Raw genomic sequence first — 21,951 nt, 5'->3', positions numbered from 1 at the left:
TGTTTATTTTGCTTCAGGCTGCATTTTCTTTCTTTTCTTTCAGGCTTGATAGGTAATAAAGTTTATTTATTTCACTCAGAAAACCTTGGATTGGCTCCTTTAGTAAGCTATGTTATAATTGAAATATGATAGCTATGTGCTAAAAAAAAGACAAATTCAAAAAAAATGTTGCAATCGATTGAGAGGAGTTTAAAAAGAGCAGAGCTGATTTCTTTCCCACACTTGGTTGTAATAAATTTGGGATTTTGAAATAAACAAGAATAACATCGCTGGCGAAATTGAACAGGTCTGGCAGCATCTGTGGAGAGAAAATAGCATTCACGTTTCAAACTCAGTGACACTTTTTCAGAAGATATCTCCAGCATCGGCAATTGTTTGTTTTTATTTGAGGGGGAGGGGAACTGACGTCTGGAATAATTGCTACAGATGAAAGAAGCAGTGTAAAGGGGCAAACAAATTGTTCTCTCAAAAGTTGCTTTCTTTAAAAAAAAACTGCAAGACATTTTCCCAAGTCTCAAAGATTAAAAGTAAATGTAAAATTAAAAATAAAAATTGACAAGTCATGTTGGAGCTGTACAGAACATTAGTAATGCCACATTTGGAACATAGCTGTGGTCACGACACTACAAGAAGGATGTGGAGGCTTTGAAGACAGTACAGAAAAGGTTTACTATGATGTTGCCTGGCTTAGAGGGTATTAGCTATTAGACGAGATTGGATAAACTTGATTTGTTTTCACTTGAATGTCTTGATGCTAAGGAGCAACTTGATAGAGTTTTACAAACTTATGAAAGGCATGGATAGTCGGAGTCCTTTTCCCAGAATAGAAATGTCATCTACTTGAGGACATAAGTTTAAGGTAAAAGGGGGAATGTTTATTGTGGATGTAAGATTTTTTTTTACATAAAAGGTAGTAAGTGCCCGGAATGTGCTGCGAGGGGAGGTGATCGTGGAAGCAGACATACTAACAATATTTATAAGGCATCTTGACAGATATATGAATATGTGCGCAAGGGAGGGATATGGACTGCATTGAAGCAGAAGGGTTTTAGATTAACCCTTGTATCAGCAAGGTCTTGGTGGCCAGAACGGCCTATTCCTGTTGTACCGTTGTTTGTACTAAGCTGCTCATGTTTAATATTCTTGATATTTTAGGGGTGGAATGAAATAACTTATGAGAAGTGTGACATAGTGGGTCAGTGGTTAGCACTGCTACCTCACAGCGCCAGGGACCCAGGTTCGATTCTAGCCTTGGGCAACTCTCTGTGAGGATTTGGCACATTCTCCCTGTGTCTGTGTGGGTTTCATTTGGGTGCTCCAAAGATGTGCAGGTTAGGTGAATTGGCCATGCTAAAGTGCCCGTAGTATTCAGGGATGTGTAGGCAAGAGACATTAGTCAGGGGAAATGTAGACCAATAGGGTTGGGGAATGGGTCCGGGTGAGTTACTCTATGGATGGTCAGTGTGGACTTGTTGGGCCAAATGGCCTGTTTCCACACTAGGGATTCTACGAAACTAAAAATTTTGTCTTGGCAGGTTTAAAAGGGTGGCTAGGCAGTAAAAAGGAAAGCTAGAGAAACAGAAGTTGCACTGGGAGAAGTTAAATTTCGAGAGAAGACACTTAGGGATAGTGAAATAGATAAATTAAAATTGGGATAGCTCAGGTTAGAATTGCAATTCCATGGAATAAATATAGATAGATGGAGGAAAGAAAAGAAGACATTTCCAAGAAAGGGAAAGAGAAAGTGAATTTATATTGATCCACCTCAGGCTGAGAAAAAGAAAAGTAGCTCTGATGAAGGCAATATGTTTTTAAAATAAATTGACAGGATGTGGGCGCCACTGGCTAGGCCATCCTTAATTGTTAGAGGGCAGTTAAGAGTCAACCACATTGCTGTGGATCTGTAGGCCAACCAACTAAGGATGGTGGCTTCCTTCTCTACAGGACATTAGTGAACCTGATGGGTTTTCCCCAACAATTGGCATTGGTTTCATAGTCATCATTAGACTCTTAATTCTAGATTTTTATTTAATTCAAATTCTACCATTTGCAATGGCTGGATTCAATCCTGGGTCCCCAGAATATGACCCAGGTCTCTGTATTAACAGTCCAGCAACAACGTCACCACACTATCGCCTCCCCTACACATAACCTAAAGACTGAAGTAACCAACTTGCACTTTTACCCTTATGTTTGATGAAAGAAACGTTGGCATCTTCTTCACTTCTTTTGAAATAGCTGTTTAGTGTAGCAGTTAAAGTGGCCAGCCCAGACAATGAGCATTATTATTAAGAACAGGCTGATAGAGAGAGCACACAGAGTTTAGTCTGTTACGTGAGGAGAGTGCCACTGAATATGGGCAACAAAACTAAATACATGTATCAGTTAGTATCAGTTAGGCAAAACATCCTAGTCTCAGGAAATAGCTTGATCATTCACGCCTATTATATACTGCCATCTATGAAAACCTTTGTAAATAATTTTTGAGAAGACCAAAAAATTGATACAATTCCTAATCAGGCTTCATGTTGAGATACAGGGTCCATACAGCACTCCTGGATTGAGGACTGTATGTTCGAATGCAAATCCCTAAACTCAGGAAAGCTGGGTTCTGGAAGCTACTGCAGACCAGAGATAGAGATGAGAGCATGGCAAATAATCTTGAGAAAGCTAGGCGGAAAAGAAAGCAGGCAGAATTGTGCCCAGGCATTAAAAGGAAATATTAGAATGGCAGTCAGGTGGGAAACTTCCTCAAGTGTTTCCACTGCAGGAAACCAGGAGATGTAAAGGAAAATCGTTGACTTCAGCTTCCCTTGGAAACTCAAGTTGCAAGACCAATATTTGCAACATTAAAGGTGGTCAGTGCCTGTTCAGGTATGACTGTTAACTGGGCGAGCTGCCAGGAGTTTGTGTTCAAAGAAACACTGACCCCTGGCTGTTTTAAACAGTCAGACAGTGAATCAGTCAGTATTCTCCAAAACAATTCTGGGTCCCCAGAACATGACCCAGGAGCTCACAACCATTCATCATGGGGAAAGAAAAGATTTTCCATCTGGAAGGAAGTTTAATTCAGTGTGTTGGTAAAAGGTTTTGGGTGGGGGTGGGGAGGGGGGGTGCAGTTTGGGGGAAGTGGGATGTGAGGTGGGGGATGGATAAAGGTGCCACAGGTTATACTTTACTCAGAGAGTGAACTTGTCATTAGTCTGGAAACAATGGGAATTGACTCAAGCTTCAAGGATATTTTATTGGGGAATTATTTAGTCAACAGCAAAATAGACCTTTCAAATGGGAAAAAGAGCACAGAGAGCTGGGGAGGCTGGACAAAGGCTGCAACACAGCAGCATGGAAGTGATGGGCATTTAGAAATCCTACAGAGGGTAGTAAAACCCAAAATGTTCGAGATGGCTCAGGATGGACCACTTGAATTAAACAGAGCAGAGATAACATTAGAAAGTGTCAGATAAGATCAAGGGAGAACCTGAAATTAGAAAAGGGCTGGAGTTACATTTCCATGCTGCTGTGTTGTTGCCTTTGTCCAGACTCCCCAGCTCGCTGTGCTCTTTTTCCCATTTGAAAGGTATATTTTGCTGTTGACTAAAAAATTCAGGATGGCACAGTGGTTAGCACTACTGCCTCACAGCGCAGGGACCTGGGTTCAATTCCTGCCTCAGGGAACTGTCTGTGTGGAGTTTGCACATTCTCCCCGTGTCTGTGTGGGTTTCCTCTGGGTGCTCCGGTTTCCAAAGGTCCGGTTTCCAAAGGTCCAAAGATGTGCAGGCCAGGTGAATTGGCCATGCTAAAATGCCCATAGTGTTAGATGAAGGAGTAAAAGTAGGGGAATGGGTCTGGGTGGGTTTCTCTTTGGAGGGTCGGTGCGGACTTGTTGGGCCGAAGGGCCTGTTTCCACACTGCAAGTAATCTAATAGCCACAAAAAGAGAAGAGAAAGGCAGCAGGTGGGTGGTTGGAGTCATACCTGACATATAAGAAAATGGAAAAAGTGAGGACTACAGATGTTGGATTTCAGAGTCAAAGAGTGTGGTGTTGGAAAAACACATCCAGACAGGCAGCACTCGAGAAGCAGGAGAGTTGCTGTTTCAGGCTTACGTCTGAAACATCGGCTTGAATGCTGCCTGACTGGCTGTGCTTTTCCAGCATCACATTCTTCGCCATAAAAAGATGGTTATGATTGCTGGAGATCAATCAAATCAGCTCCAGAACATCTCTGAGGGAGTTCTTCAGGGTAGCCCTTGACCCAACCATCTTCAGCTGCTTCATCAATGACCTTCCCTCCATCATAAGGTCAGAACTGGGGATGTTCACCGATGATGTTCAGCACCATCAATGACTCCTCAGATACTGAACCAGTCCATATTCAAGTGCAACAAGATCTGGACAATATCTAGGCTTGTGCTGACAAGTGGCAAATAATGTTCATGCCACACAAATGCCAGACTAAGATCATCACGAATAAGAGACAATCTACCTACCACCCCTTGGCAGTCATTGGTGTTACCATCACTGAATCCTGCCCTATTGACATCCTGGGAGTTATCATTGACTAGAAACTCAACTGGACTCACCACATAAACACAGTGGCTACAAGAGCAGGTCAGAAGCTGGGGATACTGTGGCAAGTAACTCACCTCCTGACTCCTCAAAGCCTGATCATCACCTACATGGTACAAGTCAGGAGTGTGATGGAATATTCCCCACTTACCTGGATGACTGCAGCTCCAACAACACTCAAGAAGCTTGACACTCCCAGGGCAAAACAGCCCACCTGATTGGCACATCATCTACAAATATTCACTCTTTCTGACAATGCTCAGTAGTAGCAGTGTGTACCATCTACAAGATGCACTACAGGAATTCACTGAAGATCCTCAGACAGCACTTTCTAAACCCATGACCACTTCCATCTCAGGGGACAAGGGCAGCAGATATATGGGAACACCACCACCTTCAAGTTCCCCTCCAAGTCACTCACCATCCTGACTTGGAAATATATCAGCATTCCTTCACTGTCGCTGGTTCAAAATCATGGAATTCCCTCCCTACTGGCATTGTGTGTCAACCCACAGCAGGTGGATTGTAGCAGTTCGAGAAGGTAGTTCACCATCACCTTCTCAAGGGCAACTGGGGGATAGGCAAAAAATGCTGGCCAGCCAGTGAGGCCCACATCCAACAAAATGAATAAATAAAAGGCCACAATGACAGGCCAGGACCAAAGATCTAGTTAATGGTTACCTTCATGGTCAGTCTACAAGGTAACCAGTGAAGGTGAAGCCCCAGTGAGTGTGAGAACTAGATGGCAGTTGTGTTCCAGGAAAAGGAATAGATTAAGGAGAAAACTTAATCAATGGAAATAAACACAAATAAAGGGAAAATGGCAGGGAACAAAGACCATGGGAGACACCGTGGGTGAAGGTCACAAGGGGCATACTAGAGAGGGAAAAACAGAGATCTCAGGAACAGAAACAAGTTTCAAACTTGAACCAGTCCAATCTAGTTGACATAAAGACAAATGAGAGAGGTGTGGGGTGCAAGTCCATACACACTATAGGAGGCAATCAATGGTTTACCAGATGCCAAACTGCTCAAAAACTCACTTGAATCTAGTTCATGAATGAAATGATTAAGCAGTGGATGTGGTGTATATAGACTTCAGCAAGGCATTTGATAAGGTCCCCCATGGTAGGCTCATTCAAAAGGTCAGGAGGAATGGGATACAGGGGAACTTAGCTGCCTGGATACAGAATTGGCTGGTCAACAGAAGACAGCGAGTGGTAGTAGAAGGAAAATATTCTGCCTGGAAGTCAGTGGTGAGTGGTGTTCCACAGGGCTCTGTCCTTGGGCCTCTACTGTTTGTAATTTTTATTAATGACTTGGATGAAGGGATTGAAGGATGGGTCAGCAAGTTTGCAAATGACACAAAGTTTGGATGTGTCATTGACAGTATAGAGGGCTGTTGTAGGCTGCAGCAGGACATTGACAAGATGCAGAGATGGGCTGAGAGGTGGCAGATGGAGTTCAACCTGGATAAATGCGAGGTGATGCATTTTGGAAGGTCGAATTCGAAAGCTGAGTACAGGATTAAGGATAGGATTCTTGGCAGTGTGGAGGAACAGAGGGATCTTGGGGTGCAGGTACATAGATCCCTTAAAATTACCACCCAAGTGGACAGGGTTGTTAAGAAAGCATATGGTGTTTTGGCTTTCATTAACAGGGGTATTGAGTTTAAGAGTCATGAGATCTTGTTGCAGCTCTATAAAACTTTGGTTAGACCGCACTTGGAATACTGCGTCCAGTTCTGGTCGCCCTATTATAGGAAAGATGTGGATGCTTTGGAGCGGGTTCAAAGGAGGTTTACCAGGATGCTGCCTGGACTGGAGGACTTATCTTATGAGGAGAGGTTGACTGAGCTCGGACTTTTTTCATTGGAGAAAAGGAGGAGAAGAGGGGACCTAATTGTGATATACAAGATAGTGAGAGGCATAGATAGAGCCAGAGACTATTTCCCAGGGCAGAAATGACTAACACGAGGGGTCGTAGTTTTAAGCTGGTTGGAGGAAAGTATAGAGGGGATGTCAGAGGCGGGTTCTTTACACAGAGAGTTGTGAGAGCATGGAATGCGTTGTCAGCAGCATTTGTGGAGGCAGGGTCATTGGGGACATTTAAGAGACTCCTGGACATGCATATGGTCACAGAAATTTGAGGGTGCATACATGAGGATCAGTGGTCGGCACAACATCGTGGGCTGAAGGGCCTGTTCTGTGCTGTACTGTTCTATGTTCTATGTTCTATTTACTTTTCTGGAGAAGACATCATTGATTCATGTAATTAACCTTCACATTTCATCCCCTCAGTCACTCGGGTTACTTTTTTCTCCATTTCACTGGTACCAACATCCTTTCAGGACTAATTGGACATTTCAACTTGGAAAACTGTCATCTTGCCAAAACATAAACTAAAATCAGCTGACCCCTCCCCACAATTACAGTCCGAATTAAAAAACATCATCTTCATTACCTTTATCCTCGATGGAAACTTGTTTTTTTTCAGAGGTCCCTTTTTGTCCTTTCTTTCTTGCTTTCCCTGCATAAAGTTTCAATCTCAAGTTTAGACACTGACTGTCATATTTGAGAATATTTAGTGTGCTCTTGCTATCTTTGTAGCCAAGCTATTGCAGTATCAGAATGTTACAAGAACACAAGATATAGTGTTCAGTGTTCATTTTCAATATATTCATCCAGAAAGATCTGGAACTCCCTCATTATGAAATCAAGATTCCTTTGTTAAATAGTTTCAGAAATTTTCATCTTTTCCACTTTATAAATTTTATTCCTAAACTAATTTTTAAACTTTGTTTGCACCTAATTTTACTTCACAATTCAGGTTAAAAGGACAATGGCTAACATTCCGTGCAATCAATGCTAACAGTCCCCGCAAAGGCAAACCGAGCAGTCAAGTGTCACCATCGGTACCAGTGCTGTCCCATTCTGCAAACTGCACTGGTTTGGTGATTCCTTCATTCTCCAGCCTCCTGATTTCCGCCTCTACTTTTGCCTGCGAGGCAAATGGAACCAAGCGGGCCTTGCAAAATCTTGGAATTGTGTCCTGTCAACATATAAGTGGCTTTGGCCACTTTGATAGTCCAAAACCCTTCTTGAAATACTGCTGGGTATTTCACTAGAACTTCACTGAAGCAGCCATTTTCTACACAAAAAAATATTCACGCAATGAAGATGAACCGTTCTCAACCAATTCCGCTCCAGTAGTGTTAGGCATGAGCCTTTTCATGACCATCAAGGGTAGTGGACCAACTGCATCTCGAAGGGACCAGAACCAATGTCGTACCCTTAAATTTGCAATGGTTCTCCAGTGTATGTTCTCAGTCTGGCTGAGATCTTGTGCAAGCTTAAAAGTTGACCTCCGTGGTGACTGGGTGACCATTTAACCAAACGTTAATTTTAATTGGCTCTGATTTGGATGTTACCAAGTAATTTAATTGTCTAATTCACATACAGGAGAAAGTTCCAAGGTGTACACTCACCTGGATACCAGCCAACCAGCTTTCTTACCGAAGTCAGGCCTTACAGGACTCCTTTACTGTCTTGAGTCCACAGATCAGCAGTAACTATGATGGCTTGCTGTACCAGATCCTGAAGAACTGTTTAGCCACTTGGCTGAAGCTTGGCTTTGCAAATGCTCACCCCACAGCACACAGCTGTTCAGTATCTACAGAGACCTGTTCCATCCACAGAGGCCCAGGCCTGCTCTCAGAGGAACAGTTCATCTGGAAAGGCGCAGGTGACTCTCAGGATCTCAGTCCAAAACACCAAAAAGTGAAAACAAATGCAAAAAAGAAAGTGCAGGCACTGAAAGCCAGAGTGCAAACGCTAGGGCCTGCCACAAAATCAGAATAGTCTTTTCTCAAAATAAAACAAAACAGAGTAACACACAGTCTGCAACCAGCCATTGAAACAACAGTTCCCCAGTGGGAACTGAAATACACCAGTAACAAACTGGCTATGTAGATCAGTCAGTTCAGGAATTAGGTCCCCAAAAACAAAACCACCAGCCAGCTCAAACTGAGGCCAGCCAGCTCGGGGTCAGTCCTTAACTGAGGAGATCAGGAACCTTGTAGTTAACAAGATCCAACTGGTTCTAATCACTACACACCCTTAAGTGTGCTTCCAGGTGCTATGATCCCAATAGTGTACAAGTCCAATAAGAATTAAACTTATTTGATAGACCTTAAGTTTTCTTTTTATGACTCACTGAACAAACTCAAATGAGGCTGCCAATGTTCTATTAACGCAGAACATAACTTTATTACGCAAAAGAAAGCAATCAAAGTTCTCTATGTATAAGTCAAATCAAAATGATTTTAACACAACGACATTGGTCCAAACTTTTCCCAAGCAATATAATTTTTCAGATATTCAATCCCAGTGAAGTGTTACTTCGACCTTAATTCTTTAATTTCAAATTTAACTTACTCATTTCAGATGTGATGACCTAGGCATTACTTTCCATTTAGATCTGATGGTCCAAAATTCTTTTCCATTCTTGAAAACTTTTACACAAACTCTCACAGATCAGAGACATCACAAACTAAAACTCTTCTGCTTGGGTGAAACTGCTCTGAACCTGAAAACTGAAACTGATTGTAACCTGAACTCCAACTTCAACTAGCTGTGTCCTCTGATCATTCATTATTTTGTATGTCATGAAACTGGCCATGACATCAATTAACTTTACAGCTATCTGGCTGAGCTTTTACCAAGTCACATGCTTTCTTGGGTGATATATTGATGTGGCTTTTCCAAATTACTCTCTAACCTCTTTAAAAACAAAATTATTTTATGGAACTGAAACTGAAATCTGTCTTCTCTCTATTTTAAAAATCTGAATTTACAGATGAAAATTACTGTATAAATATATATAAATTTCTGTAATACAAGTTTGAACAGGTATGGAGTTTTGGGCTGCTGCCGTGGGAGGACAGCATATCATCTCCAAGAGAATCTGATATGGACCTGCATTAACACTTTCCATTTTCATGGCCTATGATGGGATGAAGAGCCTTGCATAATGTTAACGAAATGGTCTAATACTCAACCGTTTTTCAGGGACTGATTCACTATGTGGGTTGGTTTACTTAAAACAGTTAATCACATTATAAGTTGTAATGCACACATTGTAACAAAGTAATCAACTTCTTTAAAAATAAAAACTGAAAGAACTATAGATACTGTATAGAACACAGAATATATTACATTACATTACATTACAGTGTGGAAACAGGCCCTTCGGCCCAACAAGTCCACACCGATCCGCCGAAGCGTAACCCACCCATACCCCTACATTTACCCCTTACCTAGCACTACGGGCAATTTAGCATGGTCAATTCACCTGACCTGCACATCCTTGGACTGTGGGAGGAAACCGGAGCGCCCGGAGGAAACCCATGCAGACACGGGAAGAACGTGCAAACTATTACAGTGCAATATAGGCCCTTTAGCCCTTGATGTTGTGCCGACCTATGGAATAAATCTGAAGCCCATCTATTCATTTTCATTCATATGTCTATCCAATGAACCTGCAACAGTCATTCTTGTCCCTGCTCTATCTGAAATGCCCACAACATCGAAATCCCAGATACCAACCCATGCTGCAAAGTTCACCCACCTTATTCTGGATGCTCCTAGCATTGAAGTAGACACACTTCAAACCACCTTCCTGCTTGCCGGTGAACTCTTGAGACCTTGAAACTATATTTCTGACCCCACTACTCTCAACCTCCTGGACACTGGAATCGCAATTTAGGTTCCCATCTCCCTGTCGAATTAGTTTAAACCCTCCCAAATAGCATTAGCAAATTCCCCCACCCCCGCCCAGGATATTGGCACCCCTCTGGTTCAGGTTTATATCAGAAACAAAAACAGAATTTGATGGAAAAGCTGAGCAGGTTTGGCAACAGCTGTGGCAACAGAAATCAGAGTTAACATTTCAGGTCCAGCGACCCTCCTTCAGAACTGATGGTAGCTAGGAAATTATAGTAGCTCAGTTTGGCAGGACTTGTGATGCAATGGTAGTGTGTTTGATATGCAAGTTCTGGTCATGTCACGTTCAGAAAGCTTTACTTCACTTCGCATTCACTCATTTTCCGCAAAACAAAACACTGAGCTTCCAGCTGTCTGCCACTTCAACACAACAGCCCTGTCTAACATCTGTCTCAGACTTTGCAGTGCTCCAGCAAAGCTCTGTGCAAAGTGGAAGAACACCACCTTATTTTCCACTTAGAGATTCCGCAGCCTTCTGGACTCAACATCCAATTCAATAACTTTAGGGCTTGAGCTCTCCTATGTCCTTGTCCCTACCCTCATATACCAGGCCTTATTATCACATAGTCTGCTATTACACACAACCCATTGTTAGCCACCAACAGTCCCCATTAATAGCTATTCATCAACCTAGCCAGACAGTTACCCACTCCTTTGTCCAACTATTTATCTCTTTGCTTTCTATCCCCCACCTACCGTCTATTTCTTACCCCCTTCTCTACTTTTTGCATATAAACTGATATATTCCTAGCTACTATCAGTTCTGAGGAAGGGTCACTCGAATCCAAATGTTAACTATGATTTCTCTCCACAGATGCTGGCAGACCTGCTGAGCCTTTCCAGCAGTTTCTGTTTATGTGTTAATTGACTTCTATACTTAGAGACACACAAATAAACCAACAGGCAGAGTTACAACATTGTATACATTCAGCACATCGAATTATTAAAGACAGACTCTCTTAAAGGCAAGCCATAGAACCAAAATCTGCCTCCTTTCCAAATAAAGGTTTAAACACTTAAAATGACAAGTGAACCTAGGAGTCTCTGTAACACAAATAATTTGCTGATGCATTCGGACTCATGACGGCAATTTTAGTTGGAGGTGTTATAAGTGATACCAGCAGCAATATTATCTGTTATTGCCTCGTCCAGATTTTCTTCCAAGGACTGCAATTACTTTTCTAGATTTCTTTATCCTGATGTACTGCAGCCTGGCTTTGTTACACTTTGTTATCAAGTGGTTTTGAATGATTCAAAACTTCTTGGTATTTATTGTTTTGGTTCTTAAGATCTTGATTCTCATTTTGAAACTACTGGTTTTACACATTGGATTTGTCCAAAACTATCAAAGTTTTAGCCTTCTGTCAATCCAGTACATTTTTTTTCCTTCTTATCCTGCTTAAAAAACTGGTTAGTCTTTTCAGCATGTTCTTAGTTTTTTGCTTCCTTAGAAGCCTGGACTTTTTCAATTTGCTCCTTCAGTGGTTAATTGGTTCCCTTTGTATTCTTTCATTTGAACATCTTGCTGGCATTTATTTCTGAAAGGACATTTCAGAAAGTAGTTTTCAGCATCTTGTTACATACACTATGCATCCACATTTCTTTGTGGATCTATCCTATTTGCCAGCAGCGCTTTAAGCTCAAACTGATGTTTCTGTAGCTGCTCCTGCTAATTCTGATCTATTTTTTAGAACCATGGAATCACTATAGAGTGGAAGCAGGAAGAAGGAGGCCATTCAATCCCTGATTTGGCTCCCCATGGAGTAAGAGATGGAAATGTGTTGCTGGAAAAGCGCAGCAGGTCAGGCAGCATCTAGGGAACAGGAGAATCGACGTTTCGGGCATTAGCCCTTCTTCAGGAATGAGGAAAGTTGGTCCAGCAGGCTAAGATAAAAGATAGGGAGGAGGGACTTGGGGGAGGGGCGTCGGAAATGTGATAGGTGGAAAGAGGTCAAGGTGAGGGTGATAGGTCAGACTGGGGTGGGGGCGGAGAGGTCGGGAAGAAGATTGCAGGTTAGGAAGGCGGTGCTGAATTTGATGGATTTGACTGAGACAGGCTGGGGGGAGGGGAAATGAGGAAACTGGTGAAATCCGAGTTCATCCCTTGTGGTTGGAGGGTTCCTAGCCGGAAGATGAGGCGTTCTTCCTCCAACTGTCGTTTCGCTGTGGTCTGACGATGGAGGAGTCCAAAGACCTGCATATCCTTGGTGGAGTGGGAGGGGGAATTGAAATGTTGAGCTACAGGGTGGTTGGGTTGGTTGGTCCGGGTGTCCCAGAGGTGTTCCCTGAAACGCTCCGCGAGTAGGCGGCCCGTCTCCCCAATATAGAGGAGGCCACATCGGGTGCAAAGGATGCAATAGATGATATGTGTGGAGGTACAGGTGAATCTGTGGCGGATATGGAAGTTTCCTTTGGGGCCTTGGAGGGAGGTGAGGGGGGAGGTGTGGGCGCAAGTCTTGCACCTCCTGCGGTTGCAGGGGAAGGTGCCGGGAGTGGAGGTTGGGTTGGTGGGGGGTGTGGATTTGACGAGGGAGTCACAGAGGGAGTGGTCTTTACGGAATGCTGATAGGGGAGGGGAGGGAAATATATCCTTGGTGGTGGGGTCCGTTTGGAGGTGGCGGAATTACTCCCCATGGAGTAATCCAGCCAGTTTGAGACCCTGCTGTAATCCAGCATTTCTACGAATCGATTTCCTTGAAGGGCCCCAAAACTGAATTTTGAGGAATGGTCACCTGACTCAAAACATTAACTTTGATCTCTCTTCACAGGTGCTGCCAGGTCTGCTGAGCTTTCTTAGCAACTTCTATTTTTGTTTCATTCCTTATTCCTTTCGTCCATTGTCTTAAATGTTTGAGAATCTACATTGTGTCTTGGTGCCCAGACCTAGTCACATCACTCAAAATAAGATCTATCCAGACCGTAATAGATGCAATGCTTAAAACCCTTGGACATTTTAAGCTTCGATTTGACTAGTTTAACACTGTTGATCATGTAAATAGGCATTCTTTCCTTTCCACTTGCAGCACTTAACACATTGCTGCAGAAAGGTTTGTCTGACTTTCTTTTTTTTAAGATTACTAAAGATTACATTACAGTGTGGAAACAGGCCCTTTGGCCCAACAAGTCCACACCGATCCGCCGAAGCATAACCCACCCATACCCCTACATTTATCCCTTACCTAACACTACGGGCAATTTAGCATGGCCAATTCACCTGATCTGCACTTTCGTCAACTAATTTCTATATTCTCTTCAACTCATTTTGCAATTCTAACCAAAGGGTCACCAGCCTGCTGTATTAAGATTAGGTTAGATTCCCTACAGTATGGAATCAAGCCCTTTGACCCAAAAAGTCCACACCGACCCTCTGAAGAGTAAACCACCCAGAACTATTCCCCTACCCTATATTTACCCCAACTAATGCACCTAACACTATGGGCAATTTAGCATGGTTAATTCACCTGATCTTTGGATTGTGGGAAGAAATCAGAGCACCCAGAGGAAATCCTCGCAGATGTGGGGAGAATGTACAAACACCACACAGACAGTCACCTGAGGAATTGAACCTGGGTCAAACCAGCGCTAACCACTGAGCTGCCCCCGTGTCTGTCTGTGTGTGTCTCTGTCTCTCTGTCTCTCCCTCTCTGTCTGTCTGTCTGTCTCTCTCTCTCTGTCTCTCTCTCTCTTACTCACTCACTCTCTCTGTGTGTCTCTCTCTCTGTCTAGCTGGTGTTGAATGCATTGCTGCTCGATACTGGTTGCCTCACAGTCACTTGATGCTGCACTGAGGATTATTGTCTGGAGGAAGTTCCACTCTGAGAGTTGCTGGCCGATCTGATTGCCCAGATCATCTCTAATATCCCCACCGCCCTGCAATTAAAATATGGACACTCAGGGATGGGTCAGGGATTTCCCAGCCCTGTCTAAAGAACAAAGGTTCTGCCTTTATACTAAAAAGCAGGGAAGTTATGAGCTTAAGACTGCAGATTTTCACCAATTTATACATAATGGCAGCTGAACAAACAATCCATAGTCTAAAATGTGCTTAAGGCAAACACAGTCAATCTGATTACCTTCATGTTCCACTTTTGCTGTCCTATCAACTAAGAATTCTTCCACCACTTCTCCTTTTTCATTCCGTTCTGCAACAAGTATTAATTTCACATCAGTAAATTGAAAATGAAGCCTGGGTTTCTCAGCATGTATCTGTGAGAAAGATGAAAATACCCAGTGCCCACACCAGTAATAACCTGCATTGATATAGCATCATCAAGGAAGTTTAACAAAAAGAACCACACACACAGTATAATCAAGCAAAAACTTACTCTAACTCCAAAAAACCTCTAGGAAAACTTGGTCACTCAAATGGGGTTTAAAGAGCATTGACAAGGAGGAGGGAACTAACTAGAGACAGATTTCTCGGGAGGAAATTATGGCACTTTGTCAGCTGAAAGGGACAAGCTGAAATGGTGGCTGAGGTCAGCATTTGTTCTTCACCCCCAACTGCCACAGGGATACAGCAGCCTTCTTGCACCACTCCAATCCATGCCTACAATGTTGGAGAGGGAGTTCTAGCATTTTGACCCAGTGAAACTGAAGCAATGACAATATATTTCCAAGTCACGGTGGCACAGTGGTTAGCACTGCTGCCTCACAGCGCCAGAGACCCGGGTTCAATTCCCGCCTCAGGCGACTGACTGTGTGGAGTTTGCACATTCTCACCATGTCTGCGTGGGTTTCCTCCGGGTGCTCCGGTTTCCTCCCACAGTCCAAAGATGTGCAGGTCAGGTGAATTGACTATGCTAAATTGCCCGTAGTGTTAGGTACGGGGTAGATGTAGGAGTATGGGTGGGTTGTGCTTCGGCGGGACGGTGTGGACTTGTTGGGCCGAAGGGCCTGTTTCCACACTGTAAGTAATCTAATCTAATCTAATCTAAATTCAGGATGGTGTATGGCTTCGAGAGGAATTTGCAGAGGCTGGTGTTCCTATGTACCCGCTGCCCTTATCTTTCTAGATGAAAGCAGTCATGAGTTGGAAAGTGTTGTTTGAGGAACCTTGGTGAATTTCTGCAGTGCATCTTGTAGATAGGATACACTGTTGATACTGAGTGTCGGTAGTACAGAGAATGAATGGTGCTGTTCAAACTGAACAGGATGCTTTGTTCTGGACGGTGGAAAGCCTAGAGTGTTATTGAAAGTGTATCCATCCAAGCAAGTGGGGAGTGCTCCATCAACAGCTAACTTTTACCTTTGTCAATGGTGGACAGGCTTTGGGGAGACTGAAGGTGAGTTATTCATTGCAGTATTCCTAGTCCCTGACCTGCTCTTGCAGACACTATTTATATGGTGAGTCCAACTGAGTTTCTGGTCAATAGCAGCTCCCAGGAACTTGATAGCAGGGAATTCAGTGATGGTAATGCCACTAAATGTCAAGGGGTGGTGTTCAGAGAATTTTCTCTCTTCTTATTGATGGTCATTACCTCAGATTTGTGTGGTGTTTTGGTGGCAAAGGGGCAGGCGATCTGTGATAATTATCCTGTAATAAAGTTTCAAAGAATGGTTGAGACCTAATGGAATGGAGGAAGAGATGATGGAAAAATTAATAAATAGCTGATTGGGTTTGAATTAGCTGTATAAACATAAGCAGCTGGGAATCAAGGATGTGTGTTTGTAGCTAACTAAAATAAAGATCTCATGTCAAAGTGAAACTTGAACTCCTTTTTAAATACAATTATCATTTACAGTATGACGTTGGCAGAAGGGGACGGCTGAGTCAAAATGTAATGTTTCAGGATATGATTTACCCACCATTTTCTGAAAATGAGTCTTTGACCAGTAAAAGAATGAAGTTACAATGTCGGCCCTGTTATTTCTTTACCAAAGAGAAAACAAGTGTTAACACTTTTGTTACCATATAGAAACATAATAAGAATCAAGTGTCCGAGGAAGGGTCACCAGACCTGAAACATTACCTCTGATTTCTCTGCACAGATGTTGCCAGACCTGCTGAGCTTTTCCAACAACTTCTGTTTTTGTGTTCCTGATTTACAGCATCTGCAGTTCTTTCTGTTTTTATTTGTTAAGAATCAAAGTTTTTGTGAAATTACAGCCAATCACTTAAGCACAATGAAGATTTGGACAGATTATTAATTTTCCCGGACAAAAACTGATCAAAAATATGACTTAGTGACAGTTTATCAATGTGGTCAGACTTTGACAAATTTAGAAGGAATGAGTACAGTACTATGGAAGAGGATGTAATTGAATTCAGTAAGTTGTATATAAGACTGTGGAGCTTCATTTTGGAAATTTCCCAAACTGTGATGGCATTTAATTTATTGGCAGTGCCAAAGTATCAGACAGACTTCTAATGTTGATAGGAGTTGTGATCACCTGATGAAGGGGCAGCATTCCGAAAGCTAGTGCTTCCAATTAAACCTGTTGGACTATAACCTGGTGTTGTGTGATTTTTAACTTTGTACACCCCAGTCCAACACCGGCATCTCCAAATCGTGACTGGAAAAGGCTGATTAAAATACTACCTAGACTCTCGGAGTAAAAAGGATTGGAAACAAAGTTAAGGAATTTGAGAGTTCCACCAGTTTCTGATTTGGGGATAACAACACACTAAAATCTTTTTAAAATAGTTGAATCAATAATTTTGTGAGCATAAATGTGTCCAGTGAAATACCGTTTCTTGAGTCAACCATTGATCGAGAAAGCACAGATGAGACTCAATCTGGAAAATGACAAAGCTATGACATTTTGGAAAATCTGTGAATTTGCATTGTGCATAATCAGACCACAATGGTACTCCTTCAATGGAACATAAAGACTCTAAACTAAGCTTTATTGACATTGCGGTAGAGGTTTTGAAGGCAAAAAGCCAGTTCTGCCAAAATTACATAAGCAATTTGTCCATTCAAGTTCTAAAAAGTTAATATTTTCAGTAAAATCAAGAATAAGGGAAGACTTGTATGATAATCTCATGGAAGGGAAAAGTGATAAATGTGAGATTTGTAAGAAACATAGCTCATTGCAAGCAATTTCAATGAGGTGGTAGTTATGGATTTAAATGTATGAGATAACGAAGAAAAGTATTTTCATTTGACAGTTTGTAGATTTAGGAACTAGATTTTGTCAGTCAATAATAATGCATAATAAAGATTAAAAAAAAGTTGATAATGTAATGGAAAGTTGGGTAACGACTGGACTTGGACACTAGTAAAATTTCTCACTGATAATGGATGAGAGTTTGCTCATGAATTTGGAGGTAGGTGTGTGAATATGAACATAATAGTAATGAATACGACAGCAGAACGTCTTTTTATCAATCCTTTTAGTATGAGAGGAAACATGCAGTGATGTACAAAATGGTTCATAAAAAATTGATAGATCGACCAATATGTTAATTATCATCTGCACTAATGTGGACTATACTTGCTAAGAATTGGTGGCAAACAGTTGGAGAATATGGTCCATATCAATTAGTTTTCTGTTGGAATCTGTGGAAGAATAAAATGTTTTGAAAGCTATAATGAAGGACAGAGTAGTTCGAGGTTTAAAAATTTAGTATTACTAACAGCTAGTAAGCAAAAAGAAACCTGCAGCTTTAACAAGCAGACATCTTTTGGCCAGGATCCATGGGAAAGCAGATGGCCTGGGAAAGAACAGGCAGTCCCAGTGAACTGCACCAGTATTCACTTGCCATCAGGCAGGCCTGTTATCGCAATTTTGTAACTACGTACTGTTTGCTGAGTAGTCACGCAAAGATTTTCCCATGTTTATGTTATTAAAAGGTTGTATTTTGAATCACTTGCTGGAGTTATTACCTATAATGTGAATCAGTACTCACTGCTTGCATCCTAGAACAATAAAGATTGGTTTGGACAAAGGAATCATTTATCTAAGTCTCATTTCTGAATGATAAAAGACTTCAACAAATCCTAAAACTCCAAAAGGAGTGAGTGATCAGCCTTTGGCTAGGGAATTAGTCCAACATTTTCCAGAGCATTTGAATGCACTGCATGAGGAGAGGCTCTCATTAAAGCAGTGGTCTCAAAGAAATTGGCAAAAGTTCATATATTTATTGGTAAAGATGGAAAAATAATAAGTGCAAACCATAGGAATCAGACCGTTTGGGTACAAACTTGCATATTCTAAAGGAGTTATATAAAATAGTGAGGTACCAAGTATATCTCATAAGCAAATGTTGCGTAGCTATGAGGATCAAACAATCACTATTGACAGTTTGTCTGATGATTTGGCTTTGATAGTACAAGTGAGACCATTGGTCCCAAAGGACAAAAGCTTAAGCTGGATACTAACGGCAAATATTTAGCAGAATGGGTTAGTCAATGGAGAAATGTGACTATTATAAGTACAGCCAGGAAGGTCATTGGGAAATATAAAACCTGGATGAATGTAAACCATGAGGAATTACACTCATGAATTGGAAAATTAAATACAAATATTGGAAGCAAGAAAACAGTGTAAGATCAAACAATGGATTTGGGAATGAACATGCTGCTGGAAAGAGAGTACAAGCCATTGAAAGGAATCCTATTAATAGGCATTGATGTCAAACAGTAGCAAGTTCAGAAAGAGACAGAAAGCAATATAGAGTTTGACAAGGAAAAACAGAATGACCAAACGGGAAACTGAAGCCCATGTGACTGAAAAGTCTAAAATGGTCAAAAGTTCTAAGAGACAAGTTAAGAAAGGCTGCCAAACAGAAACAAATATGTAACTGGAGAGAATTAAGGTGCACAAAGAGGTATTAGGTAGGGGACAACCAGCCTATTGAGACTCCTGATGAAACTTACAAAACTAAAGCAAGACTAGTGGAATGAGATTTCGGTGTAAAACTGAGGGGCCAAAGTATAATGATAGATTCGCCAATAGCAGGAAAAGCAATTCAGCTTTTTGGCTTTGTCGTCAATGAATAATTGTAAGTATAAATCAATTGATAATAAAGAGGCATTTCTGGAAGGAGATCAACTCAAGATGGAAGAGATTCTTTGTCATCCATTTACTCTGGAAGTTATATAGATGTATATATGGCCTACAGATGTATATTTGACCTATAGATGTATATATGACTGACAGATGACTCTAGATTTTGACACTTCAGTAATATCTGTCTTGCTAAAGTTGAGGTGAGTTAGAAACAGATCCTGCCATGACTTTTTATCACCACGGGACAGCTTTCAGGCATGTTTATGATGCACATAGATTTTTTTTGAGGAATGGAGCAGTGAATTTGAAAATGTCATAAGTGGGCTTAAAGCAGAACTTAAAATTGGAAGTTAGGCTTTTGGGGGCTTGGATTGGAAATTAGGCAGAATATATCAACAGTTAATTTGCTTCGGCAGAATTGTTTGGAGAACGTTAGCTCCATTGCTACTGGTCAAAGTAGGGTTTCTTATAAAGGTTCATTTAAAATCACGAGCTTTCGGAATGCTGCTCATTTGTCAGGTGAAGTCAGAAAGCTGTAATACCGCGGACACTGTGAATGCAAAAACTTCAGTTTCTTAGTAGGTCTCTAGCAGCATTTGTGAAGAGAAATCAGAGTTAATGTTTAGGGTCTGGTGACCACTCCTCAGAACCATAAAGTTGTCCTTTAGCTTGGGAAGCTAAAAAGACCAGAAGAGTTGTAAACCGTACCTTAGTGGCAGAGACCTCTGCTCTTGGTGAGGCAGTAAATATGGCATTTTTCTTATTGAAAATATTGGAAGAACTTCTGAAAAGGGGGTCAGTAGCAATATCCATTAGGTGCCACATCAATGATAAGTCACAACATGATAATGTACAATTAACGAAATGTGAGTGTCGATATTGCAGCTTTGAGAAAGATGGAGAGAGCTCCAAACTGAAATTGGTCAACAGCAGCAGCAGCCTGATTGTTTTCCAAAGATAGCAACGAGTTCTAAAAAAAAACTGTTGGATATAATGGAAAAAAAGATGCTTAGAACTGAAAAGGGGGATATAATCTATTTTTATTTTGTATGTGTTGTTTTTAATATTATTATATTGATTTATCTGAAAAAGAAAATATGGTCTGAAGGAAGACTTGAGACTGATGGAATGAGGGTGATGGATGTATTAATGAATTGTGTCTGAATTGGTTATTGGTTATATAGGGAGCTAGTAATCAGAGAACAGTGAGATTTATGGAGTGTGGTGAACTGAAATAACACACATAAAAAATGTGAACTTCAATTTTCCTGGAATGCAGAATATCTTTTGGAGTATAAAAACCATGGCATGGGACTATAATCCAAAACTCCATATTAATGTTCTGAGAACATGGATTTGAATGTAACGGGGAACTGGAACTCCACAGTAGGCTTGTGACTCACTGTCAAGGGCAAACCAAAGAGGTCAGTATTTCAGATATGAAACATGTCGCCTTAGCTCAAAGACCTGTCTTTCGGAACCATTTTAGGAGTAATTTTCCTGAAAACTTTGGATTCCAAAGATGCTTGGAGGTGACAAAAATTGGTTCCGAAGGTGAAGCAGTAACTTTTCATGTTTAGTCTAAAAAGGAGGTATAACCTGCCTCAGGAATAGCTGTCTGGCAGATCTTGAAGCAGCTGGTTGGCTGTGAGGAATCTGTTAACATTCATACAGAAATTGGCAGCTCACTCCCAAGCTCTGTTAATTGTGAACAGGTGGACTAGATTAAATACATTGCTGAGGAATTCAATACAAATTTAATAGCACTTTTTAACTGGTCATTTGTTGCCCATTTTCAAGGGATATATTGGCATCACAGAAGACCAGCTTTCTTTCAACCATCCCTAATTGCCTTAGAACAGAAGGGCTGGGTAGGCCTTTTGGAGGGAAGTTAAGACCCAACCAAATTGTGGTGGGCCTGAACTCGTGTAGACCTGACCAGGTGAAGACAGCAGATTTCCTTCCTTATTAGACATTAGTGAACCAGATGGGTTTTCAGAACAACTGATAGTTTAATCATGACAATTAATGACAATAGCTTTCCTATTCCAAATATTAGTTAACCAGATGTTTATTAACCAGAGTTAAATTCCACCAGCTCCCATGATAAGAAGAATCCGGTCTTGAAAATTGACTGACACTTAAACAGAGTTTTCTTTGAGGAATTGAAGGAGGATGAGTTCAGCCATAGCAACACAGAGGGCTAAGGACAAGGTGGTAAGAAGGATGAGGTGACCTCTTCCTCCTCGTCCCTACTTTAGATCCAGATATCCCTCCTCCCCCACATTATGATCCCCAGTATTCCTGAACCTGTAATGTCTCTCACTGAGTCCCTGGGCATGTCACTATATCAAGCAGCAGACATCACACTTACAGCTGAAGTGTGTCAAAGGAGCCCAGACATAGTCCTCTACAGAAATTTTGTTGACTTAGCACTGCTGAGTTAAACCCACAGGTGTCAGTTTTAACATCACCAAGTTCAAGCCATAGTCATCAGTGATTTGTTATGTGCTAAAGCCAGACTTTCAAACTAATATTGTTAAGTAACGTATCAATTACTTAGCCATTGCTTCTAACCATTCACCAAAATAATCCAAATGATGTTGTTCTTAGGAATTTCTGTTAATGAGTTCTGATCATTGC

General features: G+C 41.5%; 1 protein-coding gene across 1 annotated transcript in view; it reads right to left on the bottom strand.

Annotated features, from left to right (window-relative positions):
• Positions 1-21,951, bottom strand: part of LOC122556265 (kyphoscoliosis peptidase-like) — a 131,088-nt gene that overhangs the window by 78,549 nt on the left and 30,588 nt on the right. The window contains exons 5-6 of the mRNA XM_087993199.1: positions 14,424-14,492; positions 7,031-7,096 (exon numbers count right to left, since the gene is read on the bottom strand). Of these exons, the coding sequence (XP_087849325.1) occupies positions 7,031-7,096; positions 14,424-14,492 (135 nt within the window). The remainder of the gene's footprint in view (positions 1-7,030; positions 7,097-14,423; positions 14,493-21,951) is intronic.

Source organism: Chiloscyllium plagiosum, unplaced genomic scaffold, assembly GCF_037043375.1.
Source record: "Chiloscyllium plagiosum isolate Xiang-an unplaced genomic scaffold, Cpla_swu_hap1 HiC_scaffold_13, whole genome shotgun sequence".
NCBI classification, from domain to species: Eukaryota; Metazoa; Chordata; class Chondrichthyes; order Orectolobiformes; family Hemiscylliidae; genus Chiloscyllium; species Chiloscyllium plagiosum.
This window is presented reverse-complemented; position numbering and strand designations above follow the sequence as displayed.